This window comes from Eublepharis macularius, chromosome 2 (genome assembly GCF_028583425.1).
Source record: "Eublepharis macularius isolate TG4126 chromosome 2, MPM_Emac_v1.0, whole genome shotgun sequence".
Classification (NCBI taxonomy): Eukaryota; Metazoa; Chordata; class Lepidosauria; order Squamata; family Eublepharidae; genus Eublepharis; species Eublepharis macularius.
In genome coordinates this window covers 66,146-85,170 of record NC_072791.1, presented here as the reverse complement: position 1 = coordinate 85,170, position 19,025 = coordinate 66,146, and the positions used below count along the sequence as shown (strand labels likewise).

The 19,025-nt window shown below is 44.0% G+C and overlaps 1 protein-coding gene across 2 annotated transcripts in view; it reads right to left on the bottom strand.

Moving 5' to 3' along the window:
* LOC129325157 (MAP3K12-binding inhibitory protein 1-like) overlaps positions 1 to 14,919 on the bottom strand; it is a 35,181-nt gene extending 20,262 nt beyond the window's left edge. For both annotated transcript variants that reach the window (XM_054972728.1, XM_054972729.1), the window contains exon 1: positions 14,761 to 14,919. In XM_054972728.1, coding sequence (XP_054828703.1) covers positions 14,761 to 14,889 — 129 coding nt within the window. In that variant the 5' untranslated portion in view covers positions 14,890 to 14,919. The remainder of the gene's footprint in view (positions 1 to 14,760) is intronic.
* Positions 14,920 to 19,025: the final 4,106 nt, after the last annotated feature.

Genomic DNA, 19,025 nt, shown 5'->3' with positions numbered 1-19,025 from the left:
AATTTCTTTGAGCATTGCATTGTTTTAAATCAAAGGGTGGTTATAATCCCGATTATCTTAAAAAATAGTTTCCATGAATGAGTGGCTCTTTTTCTTTTTTAAAAATATTATTTGCTTAGCCTATATAAACATGTGATATCACTTAGGATGGTTCAGTCAAAGAACTTCAGAATGAAGGATTGTAAGTTGCAGCACCCATTTAAATGGGAGCTCTGAAGGTTTAGCAATACTCTTAGCAGATACTAAAATCCTTCATTAGAAACTGTGTTAATTACAAAGCCAGAAATAAAGGGCACCTTTGCCTGAGAACTTCTCTTGTACACATCCCATTAGAAAAAAAGGGATAATTCTGTAACAAAATAAATGCGCTTGTGCAAATCCCATTCACCCCAAAGAGACTTCCACAAGAGACTTTCCTGTTGGATTATTGTGTCCTCTCTCTCTTTCAGATGCGTAGAGTGAATACAAAAATAACTGCTATATGAATTAAAAGAATGTTTTTTCTGTTAAATAATAACATTTTTGTTAATTCAACAGGACTCTCCTGAACATGTGTACTGAAAACTAAATCTCACTGATTTAAACAAGACTTTGGCCTAGTCTAGCAGTGCAATTCTAAGCAAAGTTTCTCCAGTCTAAGCCCATTAAAGTTTAACACACCAAACATCTGGGCTAAAACCTAGGCTTTTTACTCACAGAGAGGTTTCTTTTATGCAAAAATGTGATCCTTAGCTTCCAAGGTCTACTTCACATCAGGATCTGATCACCTTATTTTGCTCCATGTGTAGACCAGCCTGATTCCCTAGTAAGGGTACATGTCTAATAAGCTCACAAAAACACTCAAAAGGTGGAACCATTCGCCATTTTGTTTCAGTAAATACCGTAATTCAAAATCTAGTAATTCTGTAAACACAGATGCATATTCCAAGCTGCTACCGTAAGTCTCTCAGTTCAAACCTTACTTGAGTTAATGAACAAAAAAACTCCCACACAACATTCATATAACGTTCACCTTGGCTTGTTCTATTAGAGAAATGGCTTATATTATGAAGTAAACATCAGATACTTTCTTTGGAATGTTAATGCATGCCCCGCCCCCCGCCCCTACCCACCCCAGTTTTCAAACTTTTCTCCAGATCTGGGTACTTTAGGCTACAGAGGTACTGAATTTTCTAGCTAGTATAGCAATGCTTTAACCATTTAGCATACATTGTAAGTCCTCATTTTAGGGTAAACACAAAGCAATGTCCTGATTTTCTCCTGAGTGTGCACGGTGACAGGCGGAGGAATTCAGCATTCCCTCTCTTCCACCTCATGTACTTTTGTTTGAAGAAAATGCCCATGGGGCTGGCAGTGGGACAAACCACCTGCCCCCAAAGCCATTTTTGTGTAGCAAAAACGCAAGGGGTGGAAGGAAGGGAATGCTGAAGCCCCTCCTGCCACCGCACCGCACTTGAGAGCCTATTTGGCTACACACACACGCGCACGCGTGCACTATTTTTAAGGTGAGTCCTGGGTCATATGTTGAACGCAATTTGGGTTGGGTTTCCCCAACCCAGTTTGTGTTGAACTTAACCCTACAAATCAAATGTAGTCAGTCCTCCATTATGTTTAGCACATGTCAGGTTTCTAGGAGGCACAGAATAGCCCAACAGTTTTTAAATCCCTTGTGAGTCCCGAGGGGTTTTGAATAGTAAACAACTGAAATAAACTTTCTGTGATATTATACTAATCCCATCTTTAGACATTTTCAAGAAATGTCTGTTTAAGAATATTACTCTATTGAGCATGTTTAGGAATAAAATACACAATCCATCTAATATCTTTTATCAGAAGCAATCCAATGACAGTTCACAGATCCTAATAAAGAGTCCACATGGTTTGTGTTCTTGGCTTTCACTTTTGGCTGTAAACAATTTGTCTAAGGATAAGATAACCTGTTTTAGGGCTAGATGACCACTAGATCACTTAGACCAGTAGTCTTCAGTCCACTGGTGAGGTAGTCAGGAATCCTAACCTGCTGGGTTGCGAACACTTACAGAGCTACCATATTTTTCTGCTTCATATTATTTGAAGGACCTGCTCCTCATGTGCAGGAGAGCGCAAAGGAGCACACCAAGAGGAGCAGCAGGTGAGATCAATCTCTGGTGGAGAGAATTCCTCCATGATTCTACCCTTGGCTTCTTCCTCACATTCTTGTTTGTATTTCCTGCCCTTGGATCTCTTAGTCCACTGTTTGACACCAATAAAGGCATAAATTCCCCTCTTCCTGTCAAGTTCTTACAGCTCAGTCATCCTATGTGACCACTTGGGGATCTGGAAAGGACTAGCCTAAACGATCCATTGGATTCTTTCAACTCTATGGGTTCTACAAAAATTGACCAAAAAAAAGAGACAGTTTCTGCACATCACACATTTTCTTTGTAGAATAAACTATCTGCAACTTCTTTTAAAAGTATGTGCAACCTTCAGTCGCAGATCTCATTTAAACCTACAAAGCCAAAGGAACAATTGATTGCAACAGAATTTACTTGCAAGTATTTATGCTTAAAAATCACAGTTAGCTCAAAAACTTCTTGGCAACCGACAACACCCCCATGACCTACTCTAATTTGTCCCCCAAGTTGTGGGCGCACATGTTACTGTGACAGTTCAAAGCACTGAATCCTGCAGATTGCAAAAGAATCACAGTGCAACCTACAGTTAATTTTCCAATTATCGCCACAATCAGGGCTTCCCGAACATGCAAAAAGAAAGAACTAATGACTCTTGAATCAATTCCAAAGACAGGTAAGCCAGAACCATGAGCACATGCAGAGCACTTTTCAGTACCAGAACTTTTCTCAAGAGCACATGGTGGAGAGCTGAAGCTAGAAGGTAAGGGTTTGTTGTCTTTCTGCCTTTTGCCTTTCCTAGCTACTGTGTGAGAAGCTGAGGGTGAGTGGTCCTGGGTAGCTTGCTAGAGAGTGGTTCTGGTTAAGTTCTGTGTGAGGCTGTTGGGGGCTGAGTGAATTGCTGTTGTGAGGCTGTTGGGGGCTGAGTGAATTGCTGTTGTTTGCAGCTGGTTGCTGTTGCCCGTGGTTACAAGCCCCGCCCCCTAGTGTCCTGGGGCCCTGCTGGGCTAGGCAGGAAGGCACCTTTTGAAACAAAAGGCTCCTCCTCGCCAGAGGCAGAGCAGAAGCACCTGAGCTGAGGCAAGAGCACTTGGTGGAGAGCTGAAGCTAGAAGGTAAGGGTTTGTTGTCTTTCTGCCTTTTGCCTTTCCTAGCTACTGTGTGAGAAGCTGAGGGTGAGTGGTTCTTGGTAGCTTGCTAGAGAGTGGTTCTGGTTAAGTTCTGTGTGAGGCTGTTGGGGGCTGAGTGAATTGCTGTTGTTTGCAGCTGGTTGCTGTTGCCCGTGGTTACAAGCCCCGCCCCCCCTAGTGTCCTGGGGCCCTGCTGGGCTAGGCAGGAAGGCACCTTTTGAAACAAAAGGCTCCTCCTTGCCAGAGGTGCGAGCCGAAGGGCAAGAGCTAAAGGGCTCTTAGCCTGGGGATCTGCCTGGGGGACCTGAAACTCTGCTAGTATACTGGTTCTGCTAGTACTCTAGGTACATTTGGAAGGCAATCATGTCTACTGAAGCCCCCTTTGCAGTCACCTGCATGGAGTGTGCCATGTTTGTTTTCCTCCCAGAGGAGAAGACAGAGTTCACTTGCCAGAAGTGTAAGCTGGTCAGAGTTTTGGAAGAAAAGGTTCAGAGCCTGGAGGAAAGGATCACCACCCTTCAGGAGATCAAGGAGGGAGACAATTTTATTGACAACAGCCTGGGGGCTCCGCACAGCCAAGAAGAGGAAAGTCAAGGAGGAGGGGAAAGAGACGATCTCCCTTCTGAGCCTCCTCTCAGATCTACAGTACAAACCTGAAGGCGTCAACGAAGAAGATGCTCTGGTCCACTTGAGCTCAAGAATCGCTTTGAAGTGCTAGGGATGGTGACAGAGGTGACAGTGGAAGGAGAACCGCAAAGATCTGGAAGAGGGAGTGCAGAAGACATGGGGCCTCATGGAAGTGGAAAAAAACGGAAGGTGGTAGTCGTCAGGGACTCCTTACTCAGGGGTATGGAACGCCATGTCTCTGGGCCAGATCCCCTATTTCGAGAGATGTCTTGCTTGCCGGGAGCCAGAATTCAGGATATTACCGACCGGCTGCCAAAACTCATCAAGCCTGCTGATAAGTACCCGTTTGTGCTGATTCATGTGGGAACGAACGACACAGCTTCGAATACTATTGCAAGAATTAAAGAGGATTACGAAGCCCTTGGAAGGCAGTTGAAGACATTGGGGGCTCAGGTGGTATTCTCTTCTATCCTTCCAGTCACAGGAAGAGGAGCACGCCGGGAGCGGACCATACTTGAGGTGAATCGCTGGCTGAGTTGGTGGTGCCGGCAGGAGCGCTTTGGGTTCTGGGACCATGGGATAGGTTTTCTTAGAGAAGGCCTTCTAGCACATGATGGGCTTCACCTCTCAAGGGCAGGGAAGAAAACGTTTGGAACGAACCTGGAGAACTTCATCAGGAGAGCTTTAAACTGATGCCGCAAGGGGCAGGGGACGATCGACATGGTGACTTCAATGATGAAGTGAACACAGTGGGGACCCACCTGGGTAGGAAAGGTCAAACAAAGGTACAAGGCTACAAGTGTTTATATACCAATGCCCAAAGTATGGGCAATAAGAAAGAAGAGCTTGAGCTTCTATTGCAAACAGAGGGCTATGATATAGTAGGAATTACTGAGAGTTGGTGGGATGATTCCCATGACTGGAATGTGCTAGTGGATGGGTATGAGTTGTTCAAGAAAAACCGGAAGAGTAGAAGAGGAGGTGGAGTGGCGTTGTATGTGAGGAGAGGGCTTGATTGTCAAGAAGTTATGGAGAATGGGGCGGACAGCCCGGTGGAAAGTATATGGGTAGAAATAAGGGGAGGAAGGACAAAGGGTATTGTTGTTGGAGTCTGCTACAGACCACCCGACCAGCGAGAAGAAATGGATGCTGCCCTCTTTGAACAAATTGGCAGAGTATCCAGACATCAGAACCTTGTAATTATGGGTGACTTCAACTTCCCCGATGTGTGCTGGGAGACAGGCTCAGCAAAGCATCATGAATCATGCAATTTCCTGACCTGCCTGGCCGATAACTTCCTTTTTCAAAAGGTGGAGGAAGCTACAAGGGATTCGGCTATACTAGACTTGATATTAACCAACAGGGAAGAATTAGTAGATGAGATGAAGGTGGTGGGGACCTTAGGGGGAAGTGACCATGTCTTTCTTGAATTCCAGTTGCTGTGGGGAGCCAAGGAAGTTCGTAGCCAGACTCGTAGGTTAGATTTTTGTAGGGCCAACTTCGATGAACTCAGAGGCTTGATGAGAGTCATTCCGTGGGGGAGTGTGCTGGAAGGAAAAGGAGCGAGTGAAGGGTGGGCCATTCTCAAACATGAGCTTTTGCAAGCTCAAGCCTTCACTATCCCAGCAAGACGGAAACATGGTAAGGGCTCCAAGAAACCGATGTGGATGCACAGAGAGCTCCAGAATAAGCTAAGGGAGAAAAAGGAAATGTTCAGGAAATGGAGAGGACAGACCTCTAAAGAGGAGTATATGAGGGTTACTAGGTACTGCAGATCAGCCATCAGAGAGGCCAAAGCTCAGTACGAGCTGGGTCTGGCCAGGAGGGCTCGCTACAACAAGAAAAACTTCTACAGATATGAGAGAAGCAAATGCAAGGTAAAAGAGGCAATTGGACCACTGTTGGGAGTAGATGGAGAAATTCTGATGCAGGACAGAGAAAAAGCAGACAGGCTTAATGACTTTTTTGCCTCTGTTTTCTCCCTGAAGAACTCAGGCACATCTAGAGATAGTAGAAAATGTGGCAGGACACCTGAGTGGCTAATTGACATTGACAGAGAGGTAGTGGAGAGGCATCTGGCTGCACTGGATGAATACAAATCCCCTGGGCCGGATAGGGTGCACCCAAGAGTGCTGAAAGAACTTTCCAGAGAACTTGCAGAACCCCTGTCCATCATCTTCAAGGCCTCCTGGAGGACTGGGGATGTGCCACAAGATTGGAGAAGAGTGAATGTTATCCCAATCTTTAAGAAAGGGAGGAAGGATGACCCGGGAAACTACAGGCCGGTCAGTCTGACTTCTGTTGCTGGGAAGATATTAGAACAGATTTTAAAGGGATCAATCTGTAAGCATCTGAAGGACTGCTCAGTGATCCGGGGAAGTCAGCATGGTTTTGTTCCTAACAGATCCTGCCAGACCAACCTGGTTTCCTTCTTTGATCGAGTGACCAGCTTACTGGATCGGGGGAACTCTGTTGATGTGATTTATCTGGATTTCATAGATGCAGAGAAGTTAGCCGTGTTAGTCTGTGGTAGCAAAATCAAAAAGAGTCCAGTAGCACCTTTAAGACTAACCAATTTTATTTTAGCATAAGCTTTCGAGAATCAAGTTCTCTTCGTCAGATGCCTGATACAGTCTCTGTATCAGGCATCTGACGAAGAGAACTTGATTCTCGAAAGCTTATGCTAAAATAAAATTGGTTAGTCTTAAAGGTGCTACTGGACTCTTTTTGATCTGGATTTCAGTAAAGCTTTTGATAAGGTCCCCCATGACATTCTGATAGGCAAACTGGAAGACTGTGGAGTAGACTGTAGAACAGTTCGGTGGATAGGGAACTGGTTGGAGGACCGCACTCAAAGAGTGGTGGTCAATGGCGCTTCATCAGATTGGAGGGAGGTGTCCAGTGGGGTGCCGCAGGGCTCGGTTTTGGGCCCGGTACTTTTCAATATTTTTATCAATGATCTGGATGAAGGAGTGGAAGGGCTGCTCATTAAATTTGCTGATGATACCAAATTGGGAGGGGTAGCAAACACCCAAGAAGATAGAATTAAAATTCAACAAGACCTGAATACACTGGAGAAGTGGGCAGCTGTGAATAGGATGCAATTCAACAAAGACAAGTGCACAGTATTACATCTGGGCCACAAAAATGAGAAGCACAAATACTGGATGGGGGATATACTTCTGGGCAGTAGTATATGTGAAAGCGATCTTGGGGTAAGAGTGGACTGTAAACTGAATATGAGCAGTCAGTGTGATGCAGTGGAAAAAAAGGCTAATTCAATCCTGGGTTGTATCAAAGGGGCCATAGCATCGAAATCGCAGGAGGTCATAGCCCCTCTCTATACTGCCTTGGTCAGGCCACACCTGGAGTATTGTGTGCAGTTCTGGAGGCCTCACTTCAAAAAGGATGTGGACAAAATTGAGAGGGTGCAGAGGAGAGCGACGAGGATGATCAGGGGTCTGGAGACTGAGCCCTACGAGGAAAGGCTGAGGGCCTTGGGAATGTTTAGTTTGGAGAAGAGGAGGTTGAGGGGGGACATGATTGCTCTCTTTAAATATTTGAAAGGCTGTCATTTGGAGGAGGGCAAAGAGCTGTTCCAGTTGGCAGCAGAGGGTAGGACGCGAAGCAATGGGCTAAAACTACATGCACAAAGGTACCGACTGGATATTAGGAAAAACTTTTTCACCGTCAGAGTAGTTCAAAAGTGGAATCAGCTGCCTAGGGAGGTGGTGAGCTCCCCCTCACTGGCAGTTTTCAAGATGAGGCTGGATGAATACTTGTCAGAGATGCTTTAGGCTGATCCTGCACTGGGCAGGGGGTTGGACTAGATGGTCTGTATGGCCCCTTCCAACTCTATGATTCTATGATTTCTCCCCTTTTCATTGCAGAAATCAATTTTATAAGCCCAAAATTATTGCATTTAATAGAAAAGAAGTGTAAGGGAACTTACAGTAGTCCACTGAGTTAAAATAATTATTTGTTTTCACAGTTTAGTTTTCAATCCTGATGTACCTCCCACAAAGATGGTTCAAGAGTGTACACCCTTGTCCTGCATCCAGCATGAACGGCCATGGTAATGTGTGCAATATATTCTGCAATACTGACTGAATACAGAATAGAAGATTATAGGTATTCCAGATCTGTCTCCCATTCTATGTTTGTAGCTTTTAAAGAAAGCCTCCATTATACTAAGAAAGATCAAAAATAGGTTAAGATGCTGGTATAGATGCAGGGGCTTTAGTGTGAATGTTCATTCTTTTACAATCTCGAAAACTTCTGTAATCAAAAATCTGTCAACACTGAAACAAACAGAGATGCTTTTGCTCAGCTCATTTGAAGCCTGGTATGCAGAATGGCAGCTTTCTGCATCAGCCACACTGCAATCCTCCAATACGCTTTTCCAAATACACATGGACACACAAGAAACTGCCTTATACAGAATCAAATTATTGATCTAACCCATAATGTCCACTCAGACTTGTAGTGGCTAGCCAAAGTCTCACATCACCATTCACATCTCCAGCTATCTGATCCTTTGAAATGGAGATGCCAAAGATTGATCCCGGAACTTTTTGCATGTCAAGTGGATGCTGTCCCACTCTCTCTGAATAGGAACTGAGTTTAATTAGACTTGCTTCCAAGTAAACAGACTCAAAGGTCCCATTTTTAAAAAAAAAAACATGGAGCTGTATTCAACATCTGTTTCTGCCAGCGGGACTGTACTTCTGGTGGAGAGCAGAAGAGGATCGTCACCAATTTCACCCTTCTCAAGGCAAGCCGTTACATCCTCCCCAGGGCTATTCCTGGGGATCTCCTGAGCCAGTTTTTGGGGGGATGGGGGGCATGGAGGGCTAGAGCAGGAAAAATCTGTTCACTGGATACAACCTACAGCTTCCAAAATGCATTAAGATTGGGGTGTACTTATATAAGCATGATCTTAATATTGTTACAGGTCCTATTCACGCTCCATCAAGACAGAGATAAAAGTTTTGGCCAGGAATCCACAGATTTTAGTTTGGCTTAACCATTTAGTTTGAGGAAGCCATTATTCCCTTCCACTGAGCTATCTAGCACACTCAGAAGCCGTGGACAATGTGTCCTATATCATGTACTGTGGAATGAACAGAAGTAGTAGGAGTCTCCATGCCATTCCTGCCTACTTCATCTCAGCCAGAGACTTTCCTGACCCTCCCCGTAAGTCCTTGACTTGTGGATAGAGAAGAGAGGACCCATGTCAAACTGAAGTTTGGAGTAAACAGTAGTTTTGCCTACTTGAAAGCAGGACAAACAAGATTTCCTTCAAATTCTCAGTTATTTACTGAGAGCTTGAGAGAAGATACTCTGTGTGCACTTCTGGTAGGGGCTAACCAGAGGTATTGAACAGATTGTGGAGGCTTCGAGTTGGCCCTAAATCAAATGCAACTGGATCCTTGCCATAGAAACACAGTGACTATCGTGATGCACTATACATAGGTCTGCTTTTGAAGTCAACTCAGAGACTCCAATGGCTCAGTTATCAAGAGCTAGGCAGAGAATGCATTATATCCATTCTGCAGTCACTCCATTGGCTGACCCTCAGTTACTGGGTTCATTTCAAAGTACTCGCTATCACATACAAAGCCCCACATGGACTTGGAGCCAGTGTGGTTTAGTGGTTAGAGTGTTGGACTGGAACTGAGAGAACCTGCTTTGAACCCCCACTTGGCCACGGAAGCTTGCTGGATGATCTTGGGCCAGTCACACACTCTCACCCTAACCTATCTCACAGGGTTGTTGTGATGATAGAGGAGAATGATATAAGCCACCTTGGGCCCCAAGGAAGAATTTTTTAAAAAATCTGCAGGATCACCTCTCTATGTTCTATGACAGCTTCACTCATCTGTTCAGGGCCTTCTGCAGAAGCCATCCAGCAAACCAGCAAGGTCAACAGCAACCCATACACGTGCATTTTCTGTTGTGGCCCCCACCTTGTGGAATGGCCTGCTGAAGGAGGACAGGGCAGCTCCCACACTTCTATCATATTGCAAACTATGTAAAACAGAGTCATTAGGTTTTTTAAAACAAGACTATACTATACAGAATGGTTTAGGAAGGCACTTTATAAAAGGAAAGGGGCTATGGGCACTGGGTACAGGACATACTATCTATTTGCTACATGTATTATATATATATTTAAAAATCTAAATGAAAACAATACCTATATATATTAAGATTTTTCTTCACCCTAAATCAGTTCAGGTTATATAGTATGCAACCAAGGTATATCTACACAATATATTAAGTTAGGTTTCGGATACTGTCAAATTTAAACAGGCACATCTTCCAGACCCAGAACTACATTACTATAAATGTTTCTCTAAATCTGGGCTTGACAAATCCCAGGTTATCATGGTGTTTAGACATTTCACTGTGGTGCCTGGTATTATCAGCAATGATTTTACTGTAGCATCTCTCAGCAATATCTGTGAAAGTACGAAAGGTTAAATCTAGCATGTTTTTCCATTGGTGAAAAAGGGAAGCGATTCCCTTTGACCACCAAAAAGGCTATGTTTGGGAATACATGGACCAAAGTCATGTGGAATGGGGGCTGTAATAAGTAGAGGAATTGGCTGAGATTGATAGAAAAGATTGGCTGAACCCAACCGTTTATTTTTCATCAAAATGTTTTATAGCATGACACAGAACCAACCAAATGTGTAAAAAGTTCATTCCATTGCGAGTTTATATGTAAGCTTAACTTTACACCAGTCAGTCAGGGTAGATGAGTTCACCTCTTAACCAGGTGCTTTCTATACTGGCTCCAATATTCAATGATATTGTCATGGTGGTAACAACCAGGATTAACCTTATACTAGATCACTTTTGTCATAGCTTTAATAAAATAATGACAAACTGTGAAGAGTTTATGATTAAGCTTTATGGTAGTAATAATTAGAAAATTTATTCATAAAAATACAAAACCTTTAAGGATGAAAAATTAGACTGGTTCCTAAAATTTTGACCTGGTTCCTAGAGGCAAAGAAAATTCTTCAAGGCCTGCTCTAAATTATTTTTCTTCTTGTTGTGGACAAATATTTTATGGAGTAATTTTACAGTTTACACAAGATTTAGTAATGCCATTTTAGACATGGAAGACAGTGGGTGAAGTTCTAGGAACACTCCTCAGATTAAGCCCCACTGCCTAAAATGGGATCTACTTTTGAATAGACCTGTTTAGGATTGCTCTCTGTATAACATAGCCAGCGACACAAAAAATCCAAGGTAGAGATGAGGACTTGAGTTCCTAGATCTAAATTTAAACTTTTATCCATTGGAGTTCTATCACTGGTACTAACTGCACTAGTTTTCATTTGTCTGATGCCAACCCACTAGATGTGCCTGGCAAACATCATATTGTTTATCACCGTGACCAATGCTGTCTCCTCAAAGTTCCTTGATCAGACCACTTCTCAAAACTACACACTCTTGTAATTATCTGTCACTGAAAGTAATCTTTTCCACACTGTAAAGGGTTTAATCTTCTGTTCCCGTCCTCTCTGACTTTTCAACTTAGTTTTTGAAGTTTGGACAAGAGCTTATAGAGTGTATATACTTTATCAGCTCTCATATTTTAGCAGCAATGTCGCTAGAGACAAACATACTCCTAGATCAATATGTGCTTATCTTTAATTGAAAGACATGTATAGGCTTGAAGATACACTGGAAAACTGGGGATGGAACCATCTTTATCACACTTTGCCAAGTTTAACGGTATTGTTATTTTTGTAGAGTGCCATCATACTCTAATCCTTAACGTAAATGATTCTTAGCCCTTTCCAAAGGCAAGCTGTATACTTTCAAGTATATTAACAGACAAATCTTGAAACATTTGTATAAATGTTATGTTTAGATCTGCATGGAATTTTTCTTCCTTAATTACAGCCTGCAAAAAATTTCAGCTAGCTATTGCTTTATATTCTGATAAAGCATTGTGTTGGTTGTTGTGGGTTTTTCCGGGCTGTATTGCCGTGGTCTTGGCATGTAGTTCCTGACGTTTCGCCAGCAGCTGTGGCTGGCATCTTCAGAGGTGTAGCACCAAAAGACAGAGATCTCTCAGTGAGATCTCTCTGAGAGATCTCTGTCTTTTGGTGCTACACCTCTGAAGATGCCAGCCATTGCCCGTTTGTCCCTACGGAGGCCGGCGGACGTGCGCGGCGCCTCGAGTGCTGCCGGGCCATGAGAAACGGCAAAGAGCAGAACTAGGCGAGAGCCTACAAGTAAGCGAATCCCTTCTGTTACTACAAGCGCACGCGAAGGAGTGGTGGGATCTGAAGCTAAGAAGGCTCGTTCTTCCCCTTCTCTGAGTTTCAGAATCTGGTTGGCGGTTCCCCCCCCCTAAAATGGCAACAAAAAAACAAAGTCCCGCCCTTGGCAAGTCAGTTTCGGCTGCCTTAAAGGGAGAATCGCTGGAGGAAATTGTACGGAGGGCGGTTGGTGAAGCTATAAAACCCTTTGTTGACAAGCTGAATGAAACAGATCAAAGGGTGGGCTTAATTGAGAGCGAAGTGAAAACCATCAAGGAAGCAGCGGGGGGGGCAGAGAAGTCTGCTCGGGAAAGTGCGTCACTCGTGAAGGCTACGAATAAAGAGCTTAAACTGGTGGAGAATCAGTTGATCGGGCTACAAGTGGAACGAACACAGACAATTTTGCGCCTCCAGAATGTGAAAGAGGAGGAAAACGAGGACTTACGGGGTCTTGTCTCGGAACTATTGGCGACACCCGCGAGGGCAACTAAAGAAGAAGTTAAAAGCGCCATTTTGGAAGCCAGTCGGGCTACTTCAAAGTATGCAATGAAGCGTCAGTTGCCGCGCGAGATCATCATCGATTTTTCATCTAAGAGGATCCGGGACACTATCCTATACAATTCATACAATGCAGATTTGGACTTCTTGGGCAACAAAATTAAGATATTGAAAGACGTCCCATTTCTAGTCCGGAAAAGACGTTTTAAGTATAAAAAGTTCGCAGCTCTTCTGAGAGAACGTGGAATAAAGTACAAATGGTTATTTCCGGAAGGAATCTGGTTCACCCATAAAGATCAAGCCTTTAAGATATTATCAGAAGATCAACTAAGGGATTTTGAGGACAGGAACCCAGAATTCCAGTGCACCAAGCAAGACGAAAAGGAGAAGTCTGAGGGGGAGGGGGAGGAAACGAGCACTGCGGCTGCAGTTGCGCAGAGAGAACTCCGTCCGGGACCCAGGAGGGGAAGAAAAATTTAACTTGAAATTAAATTGTAATTTGCATTTAGTAAGGTCAACCACTCCATCAATATAATATAAAGCTTTAACTTTTGAATAATGGCAGTATGAAGGGAAAACAGAAATGTAGTGTTTAGTGTTTGTAGGGTACCTTCCCCTTTTTTCCACCCCTCCCTCCCTCTCTCTTTTTTCTCTCCTCTTTCCTATCCCTTGTGCTATTGTAGTCTTTTGTAGTTACTGTTTTGTAGGGTATGTATGTATGTAGTAGTTGTATGTTAGATATTGAAAATAAAAAATTATATATATATAAAAAAAAAAAAAGGAACTACAATGCCAAGACCATGGCAATACAGCCCGGAAAACCCACAACAACCATCGTTCTCCGGCCGTGAAAGCCTTCGACAATACATTAAAGCATTGTGTATTTGACAGCCCCAATGCCCATGATAACCACAAGGTTAAGAGACCAAGGGTGGAATAATAGCTCTTTATTATTTTCACACATTTGGGAATATGTGGGAATATGTGGGACATTTGGGAATATGTGGGAATAAGTTTAACACAAAAAGAACAAGGTAGCAAATGCACCTGACAAAACTATGGTATAAAAGCCTAAACCAGTAGTACTCACTCTGCTAGACACAGAGAGCCACACTCAATTACTGTCAACTCAAATCCCCACATTTACATCCCTGCCTAGCATGAGATCTGCACCTCAGGGAGGCTTGTAGCTTTTCTGTTCCTCTCACAGCAGCTGCTTCAAAGTGGGAACCAACTGCCAACCACATTCCTCACTAGGCAAGAGACTACTTTCCTGAAACATAGGTTAGACTCCACATTGGGGAATGGTGCTTAGAAGAGCCACAGGTGGCATGTCAAAGAGGTACATGTGGTTCTAGAGGCACTGAGTATCACTGGCCTAAACCAAACATGAAACAGCACAGAGTTAACACTCAAATGCAAATCACCTTCCTTGAAAATGAATCCCCTGGATTTTCACAGAACTTTCATTTACAGTGTTGTCCTAAGCAGTGTTGCATTCTTCTAAATCCACTGAAGTCAACAGCTTTAGAAGTGCCTAACTTTGTTTTGAATGATACTATTAACCTGTGAACTTCCGATGTCATTGCCACTGACAGCAATGGTAGTGGCTTCCAAGATGCACGCTTAGAATCGAAAGTTAGATGCCAGGTAATCGCAGTAGGCATTTACATTTTGTTTACTCAGAAGGTGATAGCGATAGTCAAGTTGCAGCTAAACAAAGAAGAGCAAAAGAGCCCTGTGGTACCTCGAAGTCAGATTTACTGGGACGTGTTTATTTGTGCGCTTTTTTAAAACAAAATTTACATTTCAGACTATTTACACAAGACTCCGAAATCCAGCCAGAGCGTGAGGCAGCAAACAGAAGAGGCATTTGAAACACTGTACGGTCTTTGGTCAACGAAGTGGGAATGAAAAACTTTCCCGATAATTGCCCTTATCCCGGTGCCTCCTTGCTGGAAAGAACCTGGGCCCGCTCCCTCCTCTGACCGCGGGCGCCTGCCCCAAACCCCCTCTTCCTATCTTCCCCGCCACTGCCGAGGCTTCCTCCGCGACCCATACAGCTGCTTCTTCCCCAAGGAGCCGACTTCCCTCGTCTCTCACTGACCTGCCCCACCAATCTGGGCAGCGATCGAAGGGAGCCTTCCAAGATATCGAGGGTCGCTTTTTCCGTAGGGTCCCCCGACACGATCGGCGCAGCCGAGCCAAGCTCTCCCGCGCCGGCGACGGAGGCCATGACAGCCAACCAGGACCTATTCCCGCTCGCCTGGACCACGCCCCCGCCCCTCGGCCTCGTCGTCTGAAGATGACGCGTTCGGAGACGCGTCGTCCTTCCCGTTCACAAGGAAGACTGACGGTGGAAGTGGCCAATCTGCTGCAGCCTGCCCGGCCTACGGGCCGAAGGGGGTGGGACTTCTGAACGGCCTTTTCTGATCGGGCGCTTTGCTGCGGGAAGTCGACCGGACAGCATGTCCAGGGGCAACTTGGCCGGCTTTCGAGATTTGAGGGTGTGGAACAGCATCGAGCAGAGGAAAGCATGGTCGAATATGGTGTTGTCGCCTCTACACGTTTGTTTCCCCCATCTTACTTAATGTAAACATTTATGTCCCGCTGTCTTCGAACAAGTTTCATCCTATGGTTTATAGGACAAAACTAATACATGCAAATCGTGCAATGAAATCATAATCATAAAATGTACTGCATTGTCTCAAAGCCTTAGCAAGCAACATTTATAAAACAATCACTATACACGCAATAAAATCAACAGTATATGGACATCGATTAAGGCGATACAATCCAGCGATAGAGAAACCTGTATTTAAGGGCGGGACGGCGGAATAAGGCATCTACTGTGATCCTCCACTTTTTTTTTTTAAGTGCCCTCAAATTCAGTATCAAATTGCACACGACAGCCAGGTCCATATATTGAACCATAAAAAAATAGGTCAAGCACTTTGTGACCCTCCAGTGGTACAAAAACATGGCACCAAGTCAAGGACCTTCAAGAATTCATACGATTTGTTACTTCTCAAACCAATCCGCCATGAAACTCGAGCTCTTATAGTTGATAGAGAGCACTATAAAAATCATGGATCCATCATGCCATGGCATCACCGTGGTGCAAAAACATGGAACTAAAAGGCACAGATCCTGATGGATCCTCTGGATTGTTACATGGGATTCCACGTAAAAAAAAATTAGTTGTTTCTATCTAACAGATTTGATACTCTCCATTCACAGACAAGAACATGACAATCTGTGCCTTGGATATTTTTGCACCATGGTAAAGAGTCCAGTAGCACCTTTAAGACTAACCGACTCTACTGTAGCATAAGCTTTTGAGAACCACAGCTCTCTTTGTCAGATGCAGGCACTTGGAGATTTCTCAGAATTTGAATCATCATGTAGTGATGAGAAGTGTAGTGATGAATACTCGTAAAATGCTAAGTGTACACAACACAGCACACACTCCTGACAAGCTTCTAATCTTAAATTACCCTTAAATTAAAAATAAAATGCAGTCTTAAAATCTCTCTTAAAACTAATAACATTATCAATCAAAATAGCGGCAAGAAGTTAGAGAAATAAACATCCTTTAATTGCTCTCTGGTGAGGATATTTGACATTCAGGAAAGATGCAGTCCTGTTTTTTCTTCAGACAGACATTAGAACTTCTTTGAGTCCCTACTTATTGTTTGTCTGCTGCATGTACTGATTTATTGGAAGTATGTACAGTACTTTATCGAATGACTCATCTTTTTATCCTTATGCCAGAAGCAGAGGCAAATGAAAAAAACAGCTCTCAGCAGCATGGACGCAAAAAAATTTAGAGGAAGCACTTTATTTTGAATTTTTAAAACAAAACAAAAAATCCTATGCCTACATATTAGCAAGAAAGTGCCTATATACTATCTGTGTATCTGTTGTATTTTTACCTTCTTCTTCTCCAAGGAGCTCAGCAACATTTGTTTTCAAGTAAACATGTTTAGAATCAAACTTAACTTGTCTTTCTCTGTTGATTTCAATGTATGTAAGTAGGGTTGCCAGGCCATCTGCTGATTGCTGCTGTAGCCTGCCACCATTCTAAGCAGTAGCAGGAGAAAAATAAAAATAACAATGCTGCTGGCCTCTGTGCTGGTATGTCACCTCCAGGTACAACCCAAAACTGGTAGCTGTATTTTTACCATAGAGTTTCTAGAGACTCCTAGAACCCATTGCCACTTCCATGTATCCAGAAGTGACATGACTACACCGATGTTGCCAATGTCATCATCAATACCCCACACACCCCATGTCCCCACCCCCAAAGCTCCCACTGGTTGGGCAAGGAGCTGCAACCTTTTTGAGTCTGTGGGCACCTTTACAGGGTGGTGGACACAAACAAAAAAAGTGTACTGCAGGAGATGGCACCAACCACAAAATGACAAGGAGTGAGATTATGCATAACTCTAATAGCTCTAACTCTAACTCTTCAACATTTCAGTAAGAAGCTCTGTTTAACAGGATGCCTTTTAAAGTGAACATATTGTTTAAAATATTTTCTTACATAAACAACTTATTGTATTCAAGTACTATGGTGGCACCAGCTGCCAAACCAACTTAAAAAAAATCTCCATAGCCAATCAGATCTGCAGTGGCTAACCAGAAACTCTGCTGGGCAAAAGTGCCTCTTGGCCTTGCCCACTTTCTAAAAATATTTGGCAGATGCCAGGAAAGGAGTTGGCAAGTGCCATGATACCCATGTTGAAGACCTCTGTTCTAGGTTGTACATTTGGATATTTCCAATTTGAAACAGCATCCAAAATGTCCTGTTTGGTTTCAGATCCTAATCTGAAACTAAACTAAAATATCTCTTCTGAAACTAAACTGGGAATTTTGAGCACTGTTTCAATTCAGAAATAGAATGGACATCCCTATTCTACGTCCACACATAGGATTGCCAACTTCCAGACCACAGAGAACAATTATGGAGAAAATGGCAGCTTTGGAGAGTGGACAGGAGACTACCTGTGATGGCAGGAAATCTGCTGGGCAGCCCCTCTTATCTACCAGTGCCTCAAAGGCTGGCCGTGGAAAAATTGGCAGCTATAAAGTGTTTCTGAATTCTAGTGTCTCTCTGACATCATGATGTCTCTTTTGGTTTTTTGCTGGACACGATGTTGTGCCACTGTGACATCAGCATTCCTGTCCCCACCTCCCAAATTCTCCTTAGGGTGCCAGGCAGCAGCTTGGCATGCCTGACACCATGGCATCAAATTCCTGTTTAGCTCCATCCTCTCAAAAAGCTCCACCCTCCCCAGGCTCTGCCCACAAATCCCTAGGAATTCTCCAACCCAGAAATGACAACCTTGTCCACACAAATGGATTCCTGACAGAGCGACCACAATTCCATTGTTACCACATTGTAAACCATTTATGAACATTAAAGGTTTTCATAACCAGATCTAGGAAGTTGTTGAAGGTGGGGGAGTCACTGTATACATGCATGTCTTTCTGCTGCCTGGGGTAGTTTGGGAGAGGGTGTAGCTCAGTAAAAGTATACATGGTTACTAAGCTGTGTACATTTAAAAAATGCATTTTTCAGATTCCAGCATCCAGAATATATATATTTGGTATTCTGTATATTCAGGTCCAAAAATACTAGTATATGGGAGGTGGGGGGAGAATCCAAGGCTTTCTCCGGGATGCAGGAAGCCTTATAGAAACACACAGCAACAACCACTGACCAAAAGCCTCCCAATGTAAACAAAACCAACTAAGCTCAACAGAACCAACATCAACCCAGATAATACTAGCAGACTGTTGTGGGCCCGGTCAGCACAGGCAGGATAGTCCAAGTCTAGTCCAAGGTCAGTGCACGAGTTCAAAGCCAGGTGAGAGTTTCAAGTCCAGAATCCAGAAGCAGGTCAAGAGGTCCGTAGGGCAGTTACCAGTCAGAGCAAGAGCTATCCAGAAGCAGGGTCAAGGCACAGTCTGGTGGTCACACAGCAAGACAAGGGCAGAGCACAGTTCAGCAGCATGGTCACAGCAGGAACAGGTGTCCAACATGTTGCTTCCACACCTCCTGGTTGTCTGTGGCAGGGTTTTATAGACAGGCTGGGCTGACAGCCAGCTGCTTGGGAGCTATCCTGTGCTTACTTCTTCATCGCTCTCCACAAGCAGCTGGTGTCTGGCCAGGAGGCGTGCACTGTGCCGCCTCTCTTGCAGCTCCCCCCGCTGCTTTTGTCTACGGAGCTCTCTGGGTGAAGCTGGAGGTTTGGACGTCCTTGGCAGTGCTTCACTAGTGGTGGTGGAACAGGAGGGCATGGGTGCTGCTGGCTCAGCTGCTGACTGAGGGCTTTGGGTAACTGCTGGCTGGGCGTCACCAGTGGT